General features: G+C 42.7%; 1 protein-coding gene across 4 annotated transcripts in view; it reads right to left on the reverse strand.

Moving 5' to 3' along the window:
* Positions 1-1,781: 1,781 nt before the first annotated feature.
* Eda (ectodysplasin A) overlaps positions 1,782-23,848 on the reverse strand; it is a 424,656-nt gene continuing 402,589 nt past the window's right edge. The window contains exons 3-8 of one of the 4 annotated variants that reach the window (XM_004871764.3): positions 17,116-17,139; positions 12,526-12,705; positions 11,074-11,108; positions 10,100-10,151; positions 7,528-7,643; positions 1,782-5,743 (exon numbers count right to left, since the gene is read on the reverse strand). In XM_004871764.3, the coding sequence (XP_004871821.1) occupies positions 5,492-5,743; positions 7,528-7,643; positions 10,100-10,151; positions 11,074-11,108; positions 12,526-12,705; positions 17,116-17,139 (659 nt within the window). In that variant the 3' untranslated portion in view covers positions 1,782-5,491. Of the gene's footprint in view, positions 5,744-7,521; positions 7,653-10,099; positions 10,152-11,073; positions 11,109-12,525; positions 12,706-17,115; positions 17,140-23,848 lie in introns of all 4 variants that reach the window. The other 3 variants (XM_004871762.3, XM_004871761.3, XM_004871759.3) reach the window with 3 other exon arrangements.

Below are 23,848 nucleotides of genomic sequence, written 5' to 3' on the forward strand. Positions count from 1 at the left end.
TGTTTCCTCATCTGTAAAAGGGGACTAATAATCCCTCTCCTGCTTACCTCAAAGGCTGTTGAGATCAAATGATATTGGATGTGACTAAATTTTGTAAATTAGGGAGCTACACAAAATTATTCTCTTCTGACCATTTTTACTCATTTCCCATCCCTGAGCAAACAGGGTCCTAAGTTTCATGGCATTTCAGTTTTTAAAGGAAATTTTACAGTGTAGGATCTTGTGTTTAAAGTTTAAGTAATCATACCCCCTTGCCAGCCCTTAGTCCACTCTCAGGGTTCAACCTCATAAGGCTAGGGGCTGCAACAGGCACAGGCCTTATTTGCTGGTCTTTTCTCCAGCAAGGCCAGCACTTGCCTGGCCCTGTCTCTGTCCTCTGAGTCAGATGAAGTACCTGGCATCCAGCAGCCATAAATAACTCTCCTTCTGACTACTGAGTCTCTCAGATTCTTAGCCCAATAGCTGTTGTAATGACAAGTTACACAATTTGGCCCATGGGCCCCTTGTTCCATCCCTCTTGGGTGGATGCCATCCGGTCCAATGGTTTACCTGTCAGTTTGGTTTAGAAAATACTGTGTACTTACCATGACATGACATTCTGCCTCTGCCCTGGGTGCCTGTCTCATGGGAGCTGTACAGTGTTATCTCTATTTTTCTTTTTCTGTTGCTTCTTGAGCTAGAGATTACATTTTCCCTGAGCTCCCATAAGGTGTTTCTGTTTTCTGATGCTAGGGATGGAACTCAGGACCTTGTGCATGCTAAAGACACAAGCTATACCCTAAGGTGTTTTTAGACTTGTCTCTGGCATTCTTGTGACTGGTTTCCTTTTAAAATATCTCACTCTAAGGCAGCAGGAGGACCAGCCTGGGTTCCAAAACCCAGTCCATTCATACCTGGCCATTGCAAATTTGTCCCATGCTATTGTGCGCACATTGCTTAAGTGTCACATTCTCCACCTATACAATGGGGACAAAGGCTGGTGGGGTTGTGAGAAATGCCCATCAGAGATGTCTGAGCTGCTCTCTGGTTAGCTTCCCATGACCCTCTTCCTTAGTATAGGCTCCACAGGACTTCTCCATGCAGAGCAGAGCATGGGACTAAGTGGTGGAGGCAGCTCAGTAGAACAGAAAATGTACTGTACTAGGAACTGACCAGGCTGCCATTAGATGGATAGGCTGGGGTGAGCTACTTGAAATCTCTGAGCACTTATCTCTTCATTTGCAAAATAAGATGATAACTTTAGAATTCTGGATTCCTCCAAGCTGTTTTGGCCCCAGGCCTGAAATACCTGTTATAGATGACATAGTTGAGGGTAAGTCCACGTGCTATGGCTCTGCTCCAGGACAATATTCTTTTTGGTATGACATCTAGCCTCCCAGACATATGGTTCCAGGAGAAGACTGAAGGTGATAGGGATGAGGGCTTGTGGTCTAGGGCATAGAGAAGATGTAGGATGCTCTGACTGGAAATTCAGACTCCCCCCGATATACACACACTGCAGGGGATTGAACACAGGGCCTTTGTACTGAGCTATGTCCCAACACTTTCTTTTTGAGATAAGGTTTCACTAAGTCACTAAGTTGACCAGGCTGGGCTCAAACTTGTGATTCTCCTGTCTCAGCTTCCCAGAGTGCTAGGATCATAGGCATACATCACAATCCCTGGCAGACTATTTTCCTTTCTAGTGCTCCCTCTGGAATGGGTGCCTTGGTCCTTCCCCCAGCTTATGTGTGGCATCATTTACAAAGGAGGACCTAAAATGCAGGAAATATTCCAGTCAATTTCACGAATGGGAGCACTTTATTTGCAAAGAATAAACCATTAATTTACACAAACTTACATCCCAGTTTATATACATTATATATAGTTTATATACACAGTATCTCGCACTAGATGCTGACCCCCAAAAGCAGCATTGGGCCTGCTCCAGGCCATTCTCACAACCAAGTTCAGCCCACCCCATCCTAGCTGGAAGCTCTTTGAATAGATATGACACATGCCAGGAGAGTGCCCTGAAATGGATTAAAAAGAAATACCAGTTCTTTCCTCATGCTAGCATGGCCTGGGGTCAGTAGGAGACCTGAGGGAGCACTAAGGTAGCCTAAGGACTTCCTGGCAGTGGGCCAGTTTAGAGCCTTCCAATCCAGAGGCAGAGCTAGGTGAGTGCCTTGGGAAGAAGCAGAGCTTTAATGAAGGCTGCAGCTGCTCTCCCTGCCTGGCCAGGCTCCTGAAGGGGGCCAAACACTTCTAGCCTTGAGTCTGTGTAGGGAAGAAAGAAGGGGCTATGCGGGACAAGGACTGCTCTACTCCTCCCTTCGGCTGCTGAGTCTGGAGGTCTGAGCTTGCTCACTACCTTGAGCAGGTCACCATCCCTCTCTGAGCCTCAGTTTCTACCTAAGTAACAGAGTTCAATGTAGGCTGGGCTATATTCCCTCTAAAGGGCTTTTTCACTCTAAATTTCTCTGAATCTATTTGCATCCACTGGAAATAACACAAAATACATGGATCAAAGCCTTTGTTCACCTCCAAGGTTCCTAGCCTTTTCCTTTAGGCAAAAGAAATTTGGCTCAGGACAGATGAAGGGAAAACAAAGCAAACACTACAGTTTCCAAGGAGCCAGTAGCCCAGCAGCCTCAGACAGCTGCTGCCTTTTGTGCCAGCTTGGCTGTTGAAGCCCAAGCAGCTGGTAGAGGCCCCTGCCATGCAATTCTCCCTTAAACCTCTGACATTTGCTTACCCACAGATGTTCTTGTCCCATTCTCCATGCTAGCCTTGGCCCTCTCGTAAACTCACATCAGCATAATTGCAAACTATAAAGCTATGTCCGCAGTCTTCCATCAGTAAACCACTTCACTGCTTCACCAATGCCTTTGCCTCAACAGGGCTCCCTAGCTTCCTTCTCTATCCCTTTCCCACTAGGGTTCCTTTTAAGAGTTCAGAATGAATGAGAGGTCTAGCAGGAACCCTACTTCCCCTACAACTCCCACCATTCTGGGGTGTTTAGGGGCACAATTAGGAGGCCTTTTCCTCCTCTCTCCTCATGCCCATTTGGCCTTAGAACCAGTCCTCTCTTATGTCTTCCCTCCATCCCTGAGAGATCCTGGTAGTATCAAGGTTTCTGGGGGATGGAAAATGAGATAAGGAGTCATACTTTGTACTGGTAGAAAGTAAGCTGACTACTGGAAGCTGCCTGGAGGGTAATGAAAGGATTTGCCCACGTGTGACAGCTGCTTGTTTCACTGGATGGGTGAAAGAAATGAGGGCCACCAGTTCTGTGGGTCTCAGAGTGCTACTACATGGACAGTGCCAAGGGTTTCCTTCTGAACATGAGAGCTGTAAGGCTGATGGCTGTTTGAAGAGAAACATCTGATTCTTTTGTCACAGAGCACCTGGCAGCCTTGAGAACAGTATTACCATCAAGTAATAAAAATGGGCATCTTTGGCTTTCTTCCTAGGACCCTCAGAATGTTAGGTCTGTATTAGCACCTTGATTAGTTCACTCTTGACCCCAAATGCCACACAGTGGTGTGGTGTAAGGGAACAACTTTGGTATCAGACCTGGGCTGAAGCCCATGTTTGTGACTTAACAAACACACAGAGGGCAGTCAAAGCCCTTCACCCTTCTGAGCCTCACCTAAGCAATGGCATCAGATATCTCTGTCCTGCCCTACTCAAAGGAAATAACAGAAAGTACTTTCCAAGCTTTAAGAAGCAGTTTTGTCATTTCCTGCTACAACTGTGGACTGTCTAAGGCACTTAACAGGAGTTGTGCCTAGAGTGTACCTCACCTTGGATTGCAAGGCTGTCATTAGCCATCAGACAATGGAGGGCTGGCCCACTACCTTGTGCCCTGACCCTTGAAAGGCCAGTGTGGTTGCTTAGAAAGAGAAGGAAGAAAGAAGTGACTATTGTTCTTGGCAGATTTCAGCTACCTGTACAAGGGTGACAATCCCAGCTTTGGGCCAGATCTAGCATCAGAAGCTAGGTTGTGCCCAGGTAAGGCACCTAAATGGTCCTAGCATATGACCAGGTGGGAAGCTTTGGGTTAGGGGAGGGTATCTTTGCACTGAACTAGAGGGCAGAGCCCTGCCTATGCCTAGACTCTGGCTGCTCCTAAGCCTGGCTTCAGGGAGCAGCATGGGTATCTGCTGATGATGCTCTGCCATGGCTTTCTGTAGAAACTTGGTCAGGAGACCACCAGCTGCTGCCCTCTCAGATAAGGCCTGGCTTCATGATCACTAGTGCTGCAGCAAACTTAGACCTACCTCCTGACTGATTCCTACTTCTTGCCCTATCAGCCAAGGTAGAAAAGCTCTGCTTTGCTGGTGCCCAACCATAGTCTAGGGCAGTGACGGCGAACCTCTTAGAGCTTTCAGTGATACAAACAGCCTACTGCGGCCCACATGCCATAGGTTTGCCACCACTGATCTAGGATTTGGGAATTTAGAAGGTTATTATGGCAGGTGCCTCTTACTAGACCTTGAAGAGATTTTTGAAGATCATCTAGTCCAACCCCTACCCTCCAGACACAGTTGAATTGAAATCAGCTGAATAATACTTGTATTGCTTAATAAATGGAAAATTCTCTTGTGTTCAGGTAAGCTAAAGAATATTTCAGACTCATGTGAGCACAGGTCCCAGGTTAAGCACCTGTCTCAGACAGAGGTAGGCTCTGTGTAGAAAGAAGACAGGAGTTGTAGTCAGGCGGTGATTGGGAAGGGGCCCTAGGGAGTTTTCTAAACATAGAGCATAGCTGTAAACAAAGTGAGAGACATGAGGCCCCAAGTGCAGATTCAGATTCTTATGCAGGCAGGGTTGTGACCATTCTTGAATGGTTCTGAGGGAGAGCAAAGCTCCTGACTCTGGCACCTAGACAGCTGTCACTTGTGGCTCTCAGCCTGAGTGGGAAGAGTTCTCTGATTCTCCTGCAGCTCACAATGCAGAGAAGCAAGAATGCTTCCACTGCCAAGGATACCTGCTCTCCCCTGGTCTCTGCCACAATTATCTGTCTCCCCTCACCCCAGTCCTCTCCTTAGGCTGCAACCTAATGCCACCCCATCCTCAGCCCTAGCCAAGAGAGAAGCTGCGGCCCCCTTGGGGTCAGATGGTCACCCCCAGAGTCTGGAGTGCACTTTCACTTTCTCTGGCCTGATGCTCTGGATCCTCAAGTTAGTGCAATAAATGATAAAAAGGACAACAGGGACCTTGGGGTTGAAGAGTCATGCCTTCAGCCAGTGTGGAGCCAGAGAAGGTTGTGCGTCCTGTAAACCCTGGGGCTCCATCAACTCTCCGGTTAACTCAAGGTCATTCTGCAAAGTCAAGTAGGCCTTGTCATGTCATTATGGAATCACTTGGGAATAAATAGCACTGGGGCATTTCTCTCTGGCTGCAATGCCAATGTACCTCAATCCACAGCAGCACTTAAAAGGTTCTGGGAGTCCTGGCTCCCAAACCTAGGGCAGGGGCACGGGCAAGGGCAAAATGCAGGAATCTAGGATGCAGGGGCTTCGCCCAGCCTGATGGCCCCAAAGAATGTGGTGTGCTTGCTCATGTTGATGGAGATGTCAGCATGCACCATCTTCACGGCGATCTTCTGCCGTGCCTTGAGGAGGCAGACTCCTGCAGTATAACAAGTGTTGTAGTTGGTCTTGCCTGTCTCGATGCTGCGGGTGCACTGCAGGAAGGGCTTCTCATCTACCACCACCTCATAGCTGGCGAAGTCAGTGAAGTTGATGTAGTAGACCTGGGTGAGAGGCAACAAGAAGGGATTGGGGAAGAGAGGAAAGAGAGGTTGGGGGCCCTTCCCTGTGGTGATTAGACAGAACCTTCTCTGATGAGGTGCCAATATACCACCCGGGGCAGTGCCACCTGAAGGCATGCTAGAGGGCCAACAATCAGAGCAGGGTAACAGGCTTCTAGACTGTCCTCCCTGTACTCCATGGAGCTCAGATGGTTAAGCAAACCTTTCTTACAACAGCATACCTGTCACAAACTCTGGGAGGACAAAAACTGTCTTGTTTGCCCTGTCATCACACCCCATCACCCTAGCTTTGGCATGAAGCAATGTTCTGCACACCTCAGATGCTCAATCAGTGTTCCAGACACAAACTAACTTCCCATTTCAATCCTCATAGACTATTTGTGACTAAACTTAGAAGTCACAGATCTCAGTAATGACTTGCCACTTCTGTCCTCTTTAACAGAAGCTCCCTCAGCTTCCAGCATCCCTGCCCACAGCTGAACCCCTCTCCCTGAGTCACACCACCTCTGACTTCTCATTTGACTCCTGAAGAAACAGATCCAGAGTGATGGAAAACACCTTCCATATATGATATAGAAGGAAATTGGAGGGGCAAAATTCAGTCCCCTGATTTTACTGGGACGCCAGTAAGAAGCAAGAACCAATGGTCAACAGCTTGGTGTCATGAGGATTTTCCCAGCTTGTGTTGGTGACTTCTGAGTTTCTCTTATGTCCAAAAATTAGTTTTTCCATCTTTTGTTGCCCTTAGACATCACACACCACCCTAACCTTTGATTCTCTCCCACTAAATGGAGCTTAGTCTGTAGGACATTGGGGTTATATCCACGTGTCCCATAGGAGTTGAGATCTTTATCTGGTACTCTAAATCACTTCATGAAAAGTGACTCCCTCCATGAACTCTTCAGGTGGGTGCAGTATATTTAGGTCCATAGCTTGGTCAGGACCAAGCTATGCTAGAATGCTCAGTGTGCCCAGCAAATGACTGTTAACCCACCTTCTTTGGCCACTCTCCTGTGAAACCCATCTGTTGGCTCCATAGTCCTTCTGTCCATCCACCTGCTTGCTGCCTGCCCCAGAGTAGACCCAACCTCAAGGCTCATCTACCTCTAGCCCTGAGGAAATCCCCGGTGGAGGCAAACAATGAGGGATGAAAGTTGGGTGGACACAGCAGATCTGGGGAGTGGGTCCAGGGCAGGAAAAGGACAAAGGCAAAGGGAGAAAGTCCTGGGAGAATGATAGCAGGGAGGAGGCAATAATAACAGAAACAGAAAGACAGAGAAACAAAGGGGAGAAAGAGGAAGGAAAGGCAATCAGAAATCATTTTGAGGTGGAAAGAAAGCCCAAAGGAGTACAATTCATTTTAATGCCCAAGTTAGCAGTGCTGTGGGGAAGCATTCCCAGCAGCCCAGGAACCGGTTTTCAAAAACTATTCTGAGACCAAGTTCAAGTTTGGCAGTAGAAACAAACAGTTCAGAAGGGGAAACAAAAGCCTGGGACTCTGCACCAGGGAATCAGCATGGTACGGAAAGGGGCTCTTTTCACAATTTTTCAGTATTTGGTTGGCTAGGGGAAAAAAAGAAAGAAAAAGAAAGAAACAGCTCCCCCGCATTCCCTCCCAGTTGGTGTCCCCAACCCCCTCACCAGCCAAAGCAGGAAGTTTGTCATTGCCTGGTTTTGGCTGGCTCCACAGTGCCCCCATGTGGTCTGAACCAGGTCTGCATACTGGATATAAGAAGCGTTAGGCCTGAGACCGTACTCACTTCTACCTGACTATAGATGAAGTAGGTGCCGTCCACCAGTACCTCCAGCTCCCCACTGCGGGGATGTAGCTTAAACACCTTGGGGTTCATAGTGATGCGAGACCAGTCATTGAGCACTCCACCTGAAAGATCTCAGTATGAGAGAAAGGCAGTCACTCAGTACATGTCCCAATAATCTGGGCAATAGAAACAATGTTAAGCAGTACACAAGCCCCATCCCTGTCCCATGTGACTAAGAAGACCCAACAGGCCAAGCTTCAAGAACAGCATCTGGAAGTAGAGTAGGTGTGCTCTTTGTAAAGTGGATGCTGGTCCTGCCTCAGGGATCCTGAGGTCTGTTTATTTGTCTTTATCCCTCCTATTCTGACCCCTCAGTCTGGAAGGGTCTTTTTAACCAACACTTTCTAGCTGGAATTTGGTAGGAAGGCACCAAGAAGAATGGGCTCACTGCCCTATTTTCTTTGTTGTTATGGAGCTTGCACAGGCAAAATTCAGACTCTGAGTGGCAGGCTAGCTCTTATTATTCAATTTTGTTTCCCCAGCAGTAGTGCCTGAATCTCTTTCCTGTATCACAGATTCATGAGTTTTCTTCTTTTCCTTGAGAGGTTCCTTTTTAGGGCTCCACTACACTTACTCCTTTCTGGAAAGCCTCCCAGGGTCCCCAGAAAACTACTAAGCCCAATGAACTGTGTATGTGGAGAACCTTTAGGGATAGGGGTGATTCAGACTGCATGGCAGCTGAAGCTAGTGGCTGCCAGTAACAAGGCCCCACAAGTGAGAGGGATCTTTATGAGAGTGGGGGATAGACTGCCAGGTTGCAGTGCAACCAGCAAGGAGGATAGGTGAGGGTATCTAGGAGCTGAGGCACCCTTAGCAAAGTATCTGTATTTTAGCCTTACCCTAGTCACAGGAAGTCAGTGTGTAACGGTAGAGGAAAACTGCCCTTTCTATTCTTCAGAAACAGGGATGTTGCTTCCTACCACGAGTGAAGAAAGCCGAACCCTGGGGAGCCTTTTCACTCTCTGCCACCTATTCTTCACCTAAGAGATTATGTTCTTAATATCCATCTATGTCCAGTCTCAGAAAGCCTGGCTCACTGAGGTGTGAGGAAAGAGGCCTACTTCTGACTCCTTCAGTACCTCTAGTGGGACTAAAGGTCAGCTTGGACTACCACAGAGGGATTAGAAACCCTCTTGCTCTGTGGTAGTGGGAGCAAAATCAGTAGCTGCCGGCACAGAATAAATACTGAGTCCAGCACTGTGGACACCCAAACAAATCTATACCCTATCTGTCCCAGTCCTCCCTGGACAGACAGTGATCATGGCTCACCTAGGGTCCTGGGGTCCATGGCACCTGGTCCCCAGCAGGACTGTTTGGCTTTTGGTGCCATTCTGCTCTTATTTATACTTCTGAGGCTATTAAGTCAGGCATTCAGGTGGTAGTCAAGAGTACAGCTAGGTCCAATCATTAAAGGAAGCTTGACACAGCCAGTTCAGAACTGACCGGGCTCTTAATGTAGAAGCTGTCCCTGTGTAACAGGCTTCTTAACACTCATTTACTGTTTCTGAAATCACAAACCCTCTCTTCCACTCTAAGCTCCCAAAGCATCTGGCACCTTGGCTAGCTTGCTGCTTCCAAAGGCTCCTGAGGTTCATGTATTTTAGACTGTGGGCCCCTGGGGACTAGGCATTATTTCAAAATGCTGTTCTTTAATGAATGTTCATGTCTCTTTGGGGGAAAAAATGAACCTAATCATTCAGTGGAGTGTGCATAAATTGAAGTACCATAGCACAGTAGAAGAGTTAGGCAAGTATAATTTTGAATCTCAGCCCCTAAACTTAACTCTGAAATCTTGGGCCAGTTAACCTCTCTGGGCTTCAATTTCCATCTCTGTAAAAAGGAGCTGATACTTACCTCATAGGGTGATTGTGCGGGTCAAATTAAATAGAAGACAAAGAAAACACATAGGAAACTCCTAAGTTCCACATAAACATAAAGCAGCATGATTTATTATGGTATTATATAATCTCGCAGGGACTCTACTTCCTCATCTTTTAAATGTAGGGATTATATTCAATCAGTGTTTCTCCATCTCAGGAAACATATTCTCCCTTTTGATAGACACTAGAATCTATCTATCTATCCTGGAGATTATAGTATGCTCCCCTTCCCTGAGAGAAGTGCTCCCTCTATCCATTTTCTGTGTAAAGCCGTCAGACAAGAATTCAATTTTACATAGTTTTGCCTTTTCCGATTTGTATTGTGAAAATGCTTATCAAACTACATATATCTCCATGGTGACTCTGCTCTAGCCTCCAACCCTCAAGAATGCTTAGGTAGATGATGTTGCAAGTTCCTTTCAGCTCCCTTGCCAGTGGATTTTAAACGCAATTTGGGTGCAGCTGGATTTGATGCAGTTACACAGGACAGCCAGCAGAGGGCAAGATGGAGTCGAGAATGGCCTCCTTGGCCAAGGGTACCTCAGAGGCCTGGGAGGAACTAAACTGGGTGATTTTTTGAAGCTGAGGATGAGGGAAGGGAGAAGCTCCTTTTAGCGGAACCCCACTTTGATTCTTACCATTCTTGACTTGAATTGCTGACCCTTGGCCCTGTAGATGCACCACAGCCAGCTGGGAGGATAAGGATAGAGTAGTCACTGTCAGGGCTGCTTGCTTGGCCACAGGTTTCCGTGTTTTTACCCCTGGCTTTTAGTCTCCTTTAATATCCCAATCCTGATCCTTTTCCTCTGTCTCAGAATGTTAGTGACTGTATCTCTACTAGAGGATAATATGATTTTGTGAGTCTGCTACTTCTTTGCTATGAGACCTCAGCCAAATGTACTGCCTCTAAGCCTCATTTCCCTAACTGTAAAACAGGGATTATAAGAATCACTGTCTGGCCTGTCTCACAGGGACATTTGAAGATCAAATGAGGTGATGGATATAAAATTGCCCCACAAAGCCATCAAGCGCTGTGCAGCTGTGTAGATTTATCACTGTGGCCAAACAGCTGTAGTGCGGTGGCTGTGATGAGACAAGGCTAGGCCAGGCAGCAGCACCTGCCAATAGAGACAGATTAGGAAGCTCAAAAACTAGGGAGGAGCCCTTCAGCCCTTTAACAGAGAAGCCCAGGTTGGGCTTGGCCTGGAGCTGCTTGGCTGTTTTTCAAGGACACATTCTTAGACTTCTCAACTCTGATTCCAGGCATCTGAGTGCCAACAGGGTGGCTGGGGAGTTGGCAGCCCAGGTGAACAGGCCCGACTGACAGTTAATTTCTGCTGACTACTGAGCTAGGGTGTGATGACCCTCACTCTCCTTGTGGAAGGAAGAAAAATGGTTCTGGCAAGATTAGGTTCCCTTAGCTAAAGACAGGCTTTGGGACAAATATTTCCTATTCATAGGCATAGGAGGGGGCTGTGAATGAAAACCTCAGAATCTCTAGGGCATTCTCACAAAATAAAGCCTCAGGAAATTTCATCGGGAACTGACTTAATAGTATCTCTAAGCCTGTAGCCTTCCCTCCTCCCCAGGAGGAGAGCAATCCCCAGCCAACCTGGTTTTCTCGAGTTCCAGCCTTATCAGCAGCACCTGCAAATAAGATAGTACAATCAGAGTGTATTCTTTTTCTATTGCCCTTTCTCCAGACCTCAGCAGCCAGTGGCCCTGAGCCTTGCTCCCTGAAGCCAGTCTTATCTAAGCTTCTTCCTCAGGGCTTAGAGCTGAAGGGAGAATCCAAGTGCAAGGCAGGATTCTTGAATGGGAAAGGACATCTCTTCTTTCTTCTTGCTATCCCTGACCTTCATCTTGGGGGAGCAGCATGAGGGAGGGAAGGTGGTCTTTTGCCAACAGCCCAAGGCAAGCCCCACTGAGTGACAGTGGAGGGCAATGAGAAGGCACTGATGTGTGCAGGAGACAAAGGCACTTGCTTCTTCTGGTCTGTTCCTCTTCTGTTGTCTTCAGAGAGTCATTTGTAAAGATCTTGTTTCTTTAATTGTCTCCCTTCTCCTCTAGAACATACTGTATGAGAACAGGAACCACTTAACCATATATCTTTTTGTACACAGGAAGTACCCAATTAGTATTTGTGGAATGATTGGATTAAGAGGGAGGCCTAACTCTTGTCTCTTGTGGCCATGGTAACACTCTTAGCCCTGTTTGAATTACAAGTTAGAGAATCTGAGTCCTGCTGCTGAATTTTGGACCTAGAAAAATCAGCTATAAAGAATATAAGATGGAAGCAGGAGAAAGAAATAACTGACATAAGTCCAGGTAGTCTCACTCCTATCAAAATTAGGCAAGTTTGAATCTACAGCTATACATTTTTGCTGTCCTTTGGGCCCCGAAGAAAGATGCAAAGGGATGAATGGTATTTAAATGGGCAGTGTGACAGGGCAGTGATCTAGTTCCAAAAGCACTTGGTTCTGGGACAGGAATAGCCTTGGTCCTTGGGTTTGCTGCATCCACAGCTTGAGTGACTCATACATTTCCAACTACTTTATCACCAGTGACTACTTGTGTACATCTAAGAGAAAGGCACTTCAAAGTTCCTGGGATGAAACTATCTTAGGGCTTATCATTGTGTTCAGTCCCCAACATTCCTCCCCATAGCCTATTGTCATGCAAACATCAGTATGTGGAGCTAGATGCTGGGACTCTGAGCAGACCAAATCCATCGTCCATAGGAACACCAATGAACCACCAGGGCCTCTGTCTCTGGCTCTTATGAGTTTACTACTGGTCCATAATAGGGAGGCCTAGAATAAGGGAGAAATTATGATGGAAATGGCGACACAGGGCAAGAACAGGTGGTACACACAAATTACAGCAGGTCAGGGCCTATTGGCTTGTCCAATTCCTAGCTCTATGCTGGGCAAGGAGACCTGCATTTGTTATTGCACACCAACCCCAGCACTATTGTTTGAAACTGCTCCTAGGGTCAGCCACTCTTGCTCTCCAAAAATATTTTATAAAGTTCCTAGGTGGGTAAAGAGACAGGAGAACTCACCAGAAGGTCCTTGGAGACCAGGGGGTCCTTGAGGACCAGGGGGACCAGGAGGACCGGGTGGTCCCATAACAGTTGTTCCTGGAATTCCAGGAATCCCTGGAATCCCTGGGGGTCCCTGAGGTCCTGGAGGTCCTGGAGGACCTGGGGGACCATTGGGCCCAGGTGGCCCTGTCTTCTTTCCTGAAAAACAGGAGTCAGTGTTACATCTGTAGTCATTTATTGCCAAGAGTACACTGTCAGGAGTATATTGTTGGAAGTTCTAGAAACTTCCAATGACACAAAGTCAGCCCTCTGAGAATTCCTGCTAAAGAGCCGGATATTTTTATCACATATAGTCCCCTCACAGCCAGATTTGAAGATAAAGAGATAAATGGCCCTCAAGGATCTCACTTTAGTGGGGAAATAGTCACAGTCACAGGACAGTAGAAGTACTACACTAGTATAGGGATCAAATGCTAAAGAGGTCAGGGAAGTCATCAAAAAGGAGGTCATATTTCAGCTGAGTCCAATGGATGAGAAATACCAAGCAGTCAGATGTATGAGTCACTTTATGGTTCTTTTTAGAATTAGGCTATTGTTGAGTTGGGACTTTCATGTTAACCAGACAGTTTGGTGGACTTGATGTGGATAACCAGAGGAAGCTGGAGAACCTGGCGCCATTAGCTTGAGGAAGATTCCTACAGGAGTCAGGATATGCAGGAGGTGGGGGTGCAGATGGAGTCAGGGCTAGTTGGAAATGAGGGATGGAAAGTGAGAAGGAAGGAGGAAGGAAGGGAGAAACAGAGAAACAGAGACAGAGACAGAGACTGAGACAGATAGATTGAGGACATTAAGAAACAATAGAGAAGCAGAGGAAGCAAAGTAGAGAGACTTGAGGAGGCAGCAGGATTTGTTTTCAGCTGACCTCTCAACTCTAATTTTAAAGGTCTCTGGGAAAGGAAATTCTGCAAACTCCCTTGGTAATATGTTCAATGTTTATCACCCCTCATTGCTTATGGTTAGGAAGTTCTTTAGTATATTTAACTGACATCTCTCCTGTGGCAATTTAAACTTTTATTCTATTTTTTGTGTAGATAGAGAAGAATAGTTACTGTTATATATATATATATATATATATATACACATATATATATAAAAGCTCTCATATACTTGAAGACATTAGGTTACCTATCCATTTTTATAGGCTAAATAATCTAACTTCCCAGAATTTTTCTTCAGAGGCCCTATTCTTTTTTTTTTTTTTGTACCAGGGATCGAACTTGGGACCTTGGGCTTGCGAGGCAGGCGTCGGAACCATGAGCTAAATCCCCGGGTCAGAGGTCCTATTCTTGAACTTACTGTTCATTATATCCATCAGCTCTTCCCCTTTCTTCCTTACTATCCTTCCAGAACAGACTCAGCTCTCCTACTTCATATTCCAGTCCTTCCAACATTCCAGCCAGGATGTTGTCATGTGACATGACTTCTCACTCTGGTCCTGAACCCAAGCCTCCAGCTCCTTCTGTTCATTTCCTCTGCTTTGTGCAGCCCCATTCAAGGGCTGCAGGTGGTCATAGGTTGCTGTCTTCCTCCCTTCACCACCTCCTCACAATTTTGTGGAAGAACCAGGAATGGAAGTCTTAAAAAAGATTTGCTAACAATGTTCTTAGTTCAGGTAATATTTTAGTTTTAAATACAACACTTGATAGTCTCACTTTAACACTTGTTTACCGACTCCAACTTCCTGTCCCTCAGACTCAGCCAGGAGAAGAAATCTGTCCTGATTTATCAGGTTCCTCTTTAAGAATAATGCTTCATAGCCAAGAAACCAAACCCTCATGGTGAGGCCACTCAAGAGGCCAACTATCTATGTCTAACCACATTTGCTTTGTGGAGCCTCTTTCCTAAGGGGGAAGGAAAAGAAGGTCCAGAGAGTATTTCTCCCACAGAGAGTCCCTGTAGCCTTAGAGACCTGCAGGCACAAGCTTTAGCACTTTCCTTGCACTTAGCAGCAAAAGATTGGATCTGCCCAGTTTCTAGATCTAGCCAATTTTAAGATGCTGAACAGGAAACTATCTCCCTTCAGATTTGGACAGCTTCCAAATTAAGCTTATTCAGTGCCCAAGTTTCAATTCTAGCTAGTGTAGTGGAAAGAACAAGGAATCTGTACTCAGGAGATAAGTAAGCCCCAGCTCTGCCACAGACACACTTTGGGCAAATCCCTTCCTCTCCTTGAGCCTTTGTTTTACCACCTGTGAAATGAGGATCTTAGCCTCAATGATTTCTCTGTTACCTCCAGACCGAGGTTCCATAAGGAGGACTGTCTTACCGTTAGCAGGCAGAAAACTTTCCTAGCCTGGCTGAAAGGTTTGCTTCTCCACCTTATTTTCTGGGTGGAGTAGACGCAGAGGATGGTGCATATTAGGCCTTCCTGTGTCGCAGAATTTCCAGGCCTAGCAGAGATTTTCCAGGTAGTGGGTATTCTGTGGGTAGCACAAACTTCAGCTTCAAGAATGTGAATTGCCTGTAATTGCTTGATGTAATTTTGGAAGAATTATAGGCAGAAATTCCTCCAGTCCAAGAGAATAATGGTTGCAGTGTAAACAGAGAATGTTCACTTATGAACATGTTAGAAGACATTTGATAAAAACCTCCTGCTGTGATCTAGTTCTGCAGTTGGTCCTCTTCAGCTTCTCTGCAATCAGGCAAGTATGTTTCTCATACTTGTATAGAAAGTTAGGCCCAGAGAAGAGCAGGTAGAAAATGACCTCTGGACCAAAAGCATGGCTTTAGAGGATTGAATTCCTTCTGCAGATTTCCTAACTTTCTTTAATAGAACACTGCATGATAAAAAAAAAGTCCAGAGAGATTTGTACTTAGAAAGTTACCCTGTTTAGGGCTGGGGATTTAGCTCAGTGGTTCTGCCGCCTGCCTCGCAAGTGCAAGGTCCCGAGTTCGATCTCCGGAACCAAAAAAAAAAAAGAAAGTTACCCTGTTTAGTCTTATATGAAAGAATACACATTCTTTTCAAAGCTAACTTCATCAAAGGGGCATTTCTGAAACCTTTTAATTAAGCCTCAAATGCTGAGACAGAGAGAGAGAGAATGAGAGCAAGTGTGTGCATGCAAGAGAGAAACAGGGAGAGAGTACATGCATGAGAGAGAGGGAGAGAGAGAGCACAAGTGTGTGCAAGTGCAAGAGAGAAACACATTAAGAAAGACAGAGGGAGAGGGAGATGGAGAGGGAGAGGAAGAGAGAGAATTAGTTGTGGGAGTAGGACAATTCCATTAAAAGGTGAAAATTTAGTGAACAACTGAATTTACCTCTTCAGGCATGTGCTTATTCACCATGTCAAGAAAATCCATATTAAATGGTTTCTAAATCAAAGTGAATGTTTAAGGCTATGTGCATCCTTTTCTCAATAATGTCTCATATACAGGGTAGCAGTGCTGGGCAATGATCTGAGTTATAATTTCTCTCTTAAAGGGATGCGACAAGAGTTAAGACTAAATGCTTGAAAATCAAATTTACTTCCTTAAAAAACAGACTGCCTTGGTGGTGCATGCTCAGGCCCCAAAGAAAAAGTTCCTCACTGATTTCAGCTCTGTGGATATTTTGTAACCTTATTCAGCTCAAGGCCTCAGGAGGCCAGGCCACTTCTCAGCTTCTTTACAATAGGGACACAAGTTTTCCATAAGGCACCAGAGTATCCTAGTGGTCAGAGAAGTGGCAAGCTGCACCTGCAGTTAATCATTCGTGCCTAGTCTTAGGTCGATAACCTATTCTGGAAAGCTCCATAAATCTTAACAGACAGAATCATTTCACTTAAATAATTTTAATGAAAAATTATTAGTTTCTTCCCAGGTTGGAACCCAGAAACAAATAGTTACGTAAACTGGTTGGTTTCACTATTGGTTCTTTTGGTTTTAAGGAGTAGGCCTATCGCCTAGTCCTGTCCTTGGACGCTGTTCTGCCTTTGGATTCTCTACTTTTCATGTAAGTGAGCACTTGTAGAAGCCCTTGGTCAGTCCCATCTCAGGTGCAGTGGAGACTTACTCAGCAACAGCCCAGTGGAGCTACCCAAATAGAAGCTTCTTTAAAAAGACTAAAGGACTACAGTAACAATGCAGAAAAAATTAGAAAAAATTATATTAAATTCCTAAAGTGAGAAATACCTTCTCTGAGTATTGGGAAAATTGACTAAGGATAGCTTTTAGGCCAAGAAATGAAGTAATTGATATCTTTCCATAGGCAATGCCTTTTTCTTATAAGCTGTCTCCAGCCTTCATTCACACCTGATCACTGATTTGATAAAGAAAGGAAAAAAGGAGAAAAGAAAAAGCAGGGGAAAGAGTAAGGAAGAGTGATGGAAAGAGATAGAAGTTCAGTTGTATATCAGAAGGAATAAGAAAAAAAGCAAAAGTAATTTTTGTATGTTAATAGAGTCAATCCTACTTTTCATGGATCATCACTAAAGAAGAATTCCTTGTTCTTTGGAAACTACAATACCCAAGCAGATCATGTATGACTGAGTAAAATAAAGGGCAACCAATGTTGAAATAAATTAATTTTAAAAAAAATTTTTGTCTTCTAGTTTTAGAAATAACTTACCCTTTTTCTTGTTTTTGACTGGCCCTATTAGGAAAAAAAAGAAAATGGAAAATTAAATCACTGGAAATTAACAGAAAATGTTTCTTCTCTAAGTTACTAGGAGGAACCCTCAAAATACTACAAATTTAAGGGTGCCTCACAGCCATGGGTCAGGTTTTTGGCAAGGTATTTCCCAGCTATCAAGTCTCCCCAAGTCTGTTTCTTGACTGTTGAGGTCACAAAAATTACAAGGAAGGTTCTTTTCTAGAGAGAAAAATCTTTCAGTATCAGTGTTTGGGGTGAAGTAAATTGGTACTTCCCTGTAGAGACGAAATGCCCAGAAATGCACAACTCAACAACCTTAGGACGGCATTCCATTTACTCTGCGAGTCCTGAGGTTGAAGAGTCATACATTCAGGTGAGGATCTGATATGAAGTCTCCTGTGATGCAACTGGAAAGGAAAAAGGGTTGTTTGCATGGAAAGAGGAGAGCAGCAGCAGTTTGCTGCTTAGTCACTTCCTTATCATGATTTGACTTGTTAGCTATGAAAACAGTATGACCATAATACGCTCACATGGGGGCCACAAGTACTCCCATTGTTATGTATTATAACTTAAAGGATGCTTTAAAGAAAATGTCAACAATTTCATCAGTCGTGAAATCACAAGCATTTTCTTTTCTTTTTTCTTTTTTTTTTGGTACCAGGGATGGGAATTGAACTCAGGACCTTGCGCTTGGGAGGCAGGTGATGGAACCACTGAGCTAAATCCCCGACCCCAGACAGTTTTTTTTTTCCCTCCTAGTGACTCAATTTTCTCCATTCTGTAGATGGATCTGACTTTCTTTAGATACAGGTATTTAAAATATGTTCCAAACTCCTATGAAGACAATATTGTACAACATTAAACCACCGTTCATGGCCTCAGGAGCTTACAAAAAGAACACCAAAGAGTTGTATATTATTATATAGTTTATAAAGCCTGGAATGATTGTTACTTATGAGAGCAGGATCTATTAGGGGTCAGTAAAATCTCTAGCCTGGACATCAGAACTGCACAAGCCCCTTAAAAATCCAATGTCTGTGCTAGCTTCCTGGCAAAGCAGTTTACGTACCATAGTAGGTATTGTGTGTAGGATCAGGTATCATATGCAATAGTAGGTACTGTATGTTTCAAGTTGAGTTGAGCAACCCTCTGCACTGAAGGCCACGAATCTCCATTCTCATATAGTTCTTTTTTCTCCTTTTTTCTCTTCCTAGAATTTTGTATGTGTGTGTGGAGGGGGGCTGGAGACAGAACCCAGGGCCTTATGTATTCTAGGCAAGCTCTCAGTGTTGAACTATATCCCAGCCCCTTCCCTCAGTCCTTTTCTTCTTGCTACCCATCTTTTATGTATTTAACAGCATTGAGAGTTCTTGAGAATGTACCTGGAGGTTTGGCAGGGAAGCACACCTATACAGGCACCACTAAGAGGCAGCAGATCAACCTGAGAATCCCCTCTTCCTTGAGCAAGGAAGCTGTTTGGGGAAGGACTTACACAAAGGGTCCAGCCCCTCCAGCAAGCTACCAGTCAACCAGTGAGCTACCTCAGTGTCAGACAGCAGCAAGAATAGCAGAATGACAGTTGTTGTTGCCACCCTGCCCTGATAGCCAAGGTGTGCTAGTCTTGGCCAAGGTTCAGGCCATTTCATCTGGTTAAGGGTTAGCATGGCTATATCAAACTTCAAGGCGAGGTTTGAGGAAATCAAACCATAGCCAGCCAACCAATCTTTACTGACTGCCTAGGGAAGGTAGAAGTCAATAGTGAAACACAACTCCATCCTCAAAGAAATTACAGTTGGATAGAAAGATACTAAAGAAAGGGACTTCAAGGATTATTCTGGCTAGTTGAGGAAAAAGAACTTCCTGGAGGATGTTTGACTTAAATGCACAGGTGAAAAGAGGGATATTTTTATACCAGATAAACCTCACATTGGTATACGTTTATATGACATATGCATCACATGTATATAGTACATAAAATGAGGAACAAAAGGAAAAATAGCTCATTAAAGTACCCATAAATAATCACTATTAACAATTCTCTATGTATATGTAGTTTTACAAAATGGGACCAGATTCAAAATGTTTAATAACCCTTTTCTATGTCAAGAATATTTCTACATTGTCATTTTTAATGTGAATGTATCAATATCTATTTAATAATTTTTGATGGACATTTAGGTTGTTTCTAATTTTTTATTATTATAAGCAATGGTATAGTTAATGTTTTTACAAGTGTACATTTTTATATACTTGTCCAAAGATTTGTTTTTAGAATGCATCATTAAAAATGGTACTGCTGGATCAAAGACGGTAAAAGGCTTATCTTATATGTAATTAAACCTAATAATCTTTTCCTATATGGTTACTTACTCCTTTAGTGTTGTGCTACCTTAGGCCCTCCTTAACATAATATTATATAAGTACCTATATTTTTCTAGTTCTTTATTTCATTTTTATTTTAAAATCTATAATCTGGCATAGATTTGGGTGCACAATGTGAGATGAGGAGCTAGATAAAATTTTCTTCACCCCTCCCCCCAGATAGCCATGGCATGAAGAGCACTTAGTGAAATAGAGGCTCAAAGTACTTTTTCCACTTCATCTTAGGTCATAGAAGAGCTCTCAAAGAGCTTCTGGTTAGTAAACATTTGCCGTACCGCTTGGGGCAGTGGAAGAAGATGTACAAAGTATATACTAGGTTGACATTAGAGTGCATCACATTGCCCACAGAGGGCTAAACTCAGCAATATAGGGGTTTCTTTTTGTTCTAACATAGTTCATCATGGCCAATAAATAATTTTTAGGAGTTTTGGGACAGGGATTTAGCTCAGTGGTTCTCCTGCCTGCCTTGCGAGCACAAGGACCTGAGTTCGATCCCAGGTACCAAAAAAAAAAAATAATAATAATTTTTAGGATTTTTAACATGAACCCCTAAGCCTTGATTCTGTGTCTGTCATGACCATTGATTTCACTTGAAGCCACTCTTTTTTTTCTAGCTTCTAGAGAGAAAATGCTAGGGAGTTAAGCTCATCCTCACTTGAAGTAAACATCTTGACACAGAGCAGAAATAGTAACCCCTGCTGAGTTTCATAAGCTTTTAGATATATTGATTTATTTTCTCTAGATTTTTCAGAATGTTATTCTTACCTACTTAGAGTACTTCCATTGGCACATGTCTGCTTCCATGGTAACAAGCTATATTTCTAGATCATTCCAATTCCTATTTGTTGCAATTATGTTTTTCACAGGCAAAACCTACAAATGCATCAGAGTAGGACAGATAGCTATGGAGTACTGAGACTGCACTGATCATGAAACTGAGATAAGACAATTATCATAATCAGGCAGGGAATCTGCATATCTGACATTAAGAAAAGGGTGTTGTGTAACAGAATCAGGGTCCAGGAGGGTAGCAACTGATCTAGCCAGATTCTAGTACTGACTCAACCACAAAATGACCAAATGCTAAATTAGGGAACACTATATGCTCTGGTCTCTATTCAAGTCCTAGGTTTCTGATGAAAATTGGTGTTATAAAAACAAGCTAGAATTCTGTGTCCAGTGAAATTATCTTTCAAAAATGAAGTAGAATCTGGGTATGATGGCACATTCCTATAACACAGCACTTTGGGAAGATAAGGCAGGAGAATGACAAGTTTAAGTCCCACCTGGAAAATTTAGTGAGACCCTGTCTGAAAATAAAAAAAGTGATAGGGACGTAGCTCAGTGGCATAGTGCCCCTGGGTTTAGTCCTTATACCAACAAAAACAACAACAAAAAGCAACAACAACAAAAAAAAGGGAAAAAAGAACAACTCTAAGACAAATAAAAATTGAAGGAATTCATTGCTTCCAGGAGATCTGTCTTGGAAGAAGTGTTAACAGCAGTTCTTCAGAGAAGAGGAACTTCATACAAGTCAGAAACGTAGATCAACATTCACAAAGGTAGTAAATTAGAGAAGGAATTAGAGAAGGAAGGTAAAAGAAAATTATTCTATTTATGATTAATAAGATAACAGTTTTGTTCAAAATAGTAATAGCAAATGCATTCCATGATTATAGCTTATGGATATATGAAACAAATGACACCAATGTTATAAGGGATAGGAGGGATTGTTGGGAGTAGTCAGCTAAAAGGTACTTGTATGACCTGTGAAGTAGCGAAGTGTTACTTGAAAATGGACTTAGGATTAGTTGTAAATGTATGTCTCAAATAGTAGGAAAATCAATAAATTTTTAAATAAAAATATAATTGATATGCTGAGAGGAGAGAAAATAGAATCATGTAAAGTGTTCAATTAAAATCAGAGAAAGCAGAAAAAGACTGGAAGTTAAAAAAAAGAAGAAACAAAAAAGAGACAGTGAACACAAAACATGACAAATATGGTAGATATTAATGTAAATAATAATACATAAGATATTTACCTAGTATATTACATAAATAGTGAATGCTCTAAATACATGAGTTAAAATACCAAGACTCAAGAGTGGATAAAAAAATAAGACCCAACTATTTATTGTCTATAAGAAATGCACTGCAAATATGAAGGCAAAAAAAAAAAAAAGACAGGTAGAAAAGGGATGAGAAAGATAAATCATGCAAACACTAATCAAAGAAAACTTAGAGTCATAATATTAATTTCAGACAAAGCATACTTAACAGCAAGGAAAATGATCAAGGATAAAAAGAGACATTCTATAATGATAAAAAGAGACCAATACTCCGAGAGGAAATAGCAATCCTTAATGTATACGTACCCAAAAAGAGTATAAAGATATATTAGGCAAAAAGTGATAGAACTGCATGGAGGAATAAATTAATCTACCATTAAGTTGGTGACTTCAGTATGCCCACAGTATTTTCCACATTCAGCAAGTAGAAAATCAGTGAGATAGCCGGGGATTTAGCTGAGTGGTTCCAGCACCTGGCTCGAAAGCACAAGGTCCTGAATTCGATCCCCGGTACCAAAAAAAAAGAAAAAGAAAATCAGTGAGATATACTCGAGCTGTGTAGTACCATCAATGAAAAACATTTAATTGATATTTATAGGATACTTCATCTAACAATAGAAGGACACACATTCTTTTCAAGTTCATGTATAACACTGACCAAGGCAGATTACATTTTGTGCCATAGAAGACACCTTAACACATTTAAAATAGATTTCACACAAAGTATGTATGCTGTGACCTCAAAATGGGATTAAACTAGAAACAAATAACAGAAACATATCTGGAAAATCCCGAACTATTTGGAAATTAAATACACACCTTTGAATAATAGCACTGGGTCAAAGAAAATCATCTCAAAGAAATTTTAAAAAGACTCTCTACTAAATTAAAAATAAAAGCTATCAAATTTTGTGGGTGCAGCAAAAAATTCAAGTGAAATGTATAGCACTAAATGAAGATTTTAGAATAGGAGAAAGCATTAAAATCAATATCTAAACTTTCAATTTAGGAAGTTGAGAAAGAAGAACAAGTGAAAATCTAAACTAAGCAGAAGAAAATAAATAATGAAAATTAGAGCAGAAGTAATTGAAAATAAAAACACTAAAGCAATAAAACTAATCAATGAAACCAAAAGCTGGTTCTTTGATCAGACTAGTAAAATCGATAACTTCCTACTCAGGCTAACCAGGAAACAAAGAGAGAAGACATAAATTACTAATGCCAGAAATGAAAGGGGCCATTACAACAGATCCTATGGAAATTAGAATAGTAAAAGAATATTATGAATAATTCTATGCCCACAAAATTAATAATAACTTGGGTGAAATGGGCTAATTCCTTGAAAGACATGAGCTATGAAGACTCACACAGGGAGAAATATATGATTTGAACAGGCCTATATCTATTAAATAAATTAAGTCAACAATAAATAATCTTCCAAAATAGGAAGCACCAAGATTTGTTTTACTGGTGAATTTTACCAAACATTTAAAGAAGAAATTATATCAATTCTCTATAATCTCTTCCAGCAAACAGAAGAAAAGGGAACATATTCTACCTCATTCTATGAGGCCACCATTACCCTAATACCCAAACTAAACAAAGATATTATAAGAAAGGAAAACTACAGACTGATATCTCTCTTGAACATAGATATAAAAGTTCTCGATAAAATATTAGCCAATAAAAAACAACAATGTATTAAAGAATTATACACCACTGCTATGGTTTAAATCTATCCCCTAAAATCTCACATGTTGGAAATTTTATCCCCAATGCTGTAGGACCTTTGGGAAGTAATTGGTCATGAGGATTCTCATTAATGGATTAATGGATAATTGTGAGGGTAGGTTTGTTATAGAAATGATCTCTTTCTGGGATGCATGCTGTATTGCCATTTGATACCATTTGCCGTGCCATGTCTCAATGAAAAAGCCCTCACTAGATGCTAAGCAGATGCTAGCACCAGGATTTTAGACTTTTTAACCTCCAGAATGGTGAGGCACATAAACCTCTGTTCTTTATATATTGCCCATTCTTGGGTACTTTGTTAAAACAACCAAAAATGGACTAAGACAACAACCAGGTGGGATTTATTCTGGTATAGAAGGCTTACTCAACATTCAAAATCCAATTAATCCATCACACATCAATTGGCTAAAGAACAAAAATCATATTGTGTCAACAGATTCAGAAAAAGCCTTTGACAAAATCCTTCATCTCTTCAGGATAAAACTCAACAAATTAAGGATCACAGA

The sequence above is a fragment of the Heterocephalus glaber genome, unplaced genomic scaffold (genome assembly GCF_053883595.1).
Source record: "Heterocephalus glaber isolate CG9 unplaced genomic scaffold, H.glaber_assembly_v1.0 deba00001790, whole genome shotgun sequence".
Lineage (NCBI taxonomy): Eukaryota > Metazoa > Chordata > Mammalia > Rodentia > Bathyergidae > Heterocephalus > Heterocephalus glaber.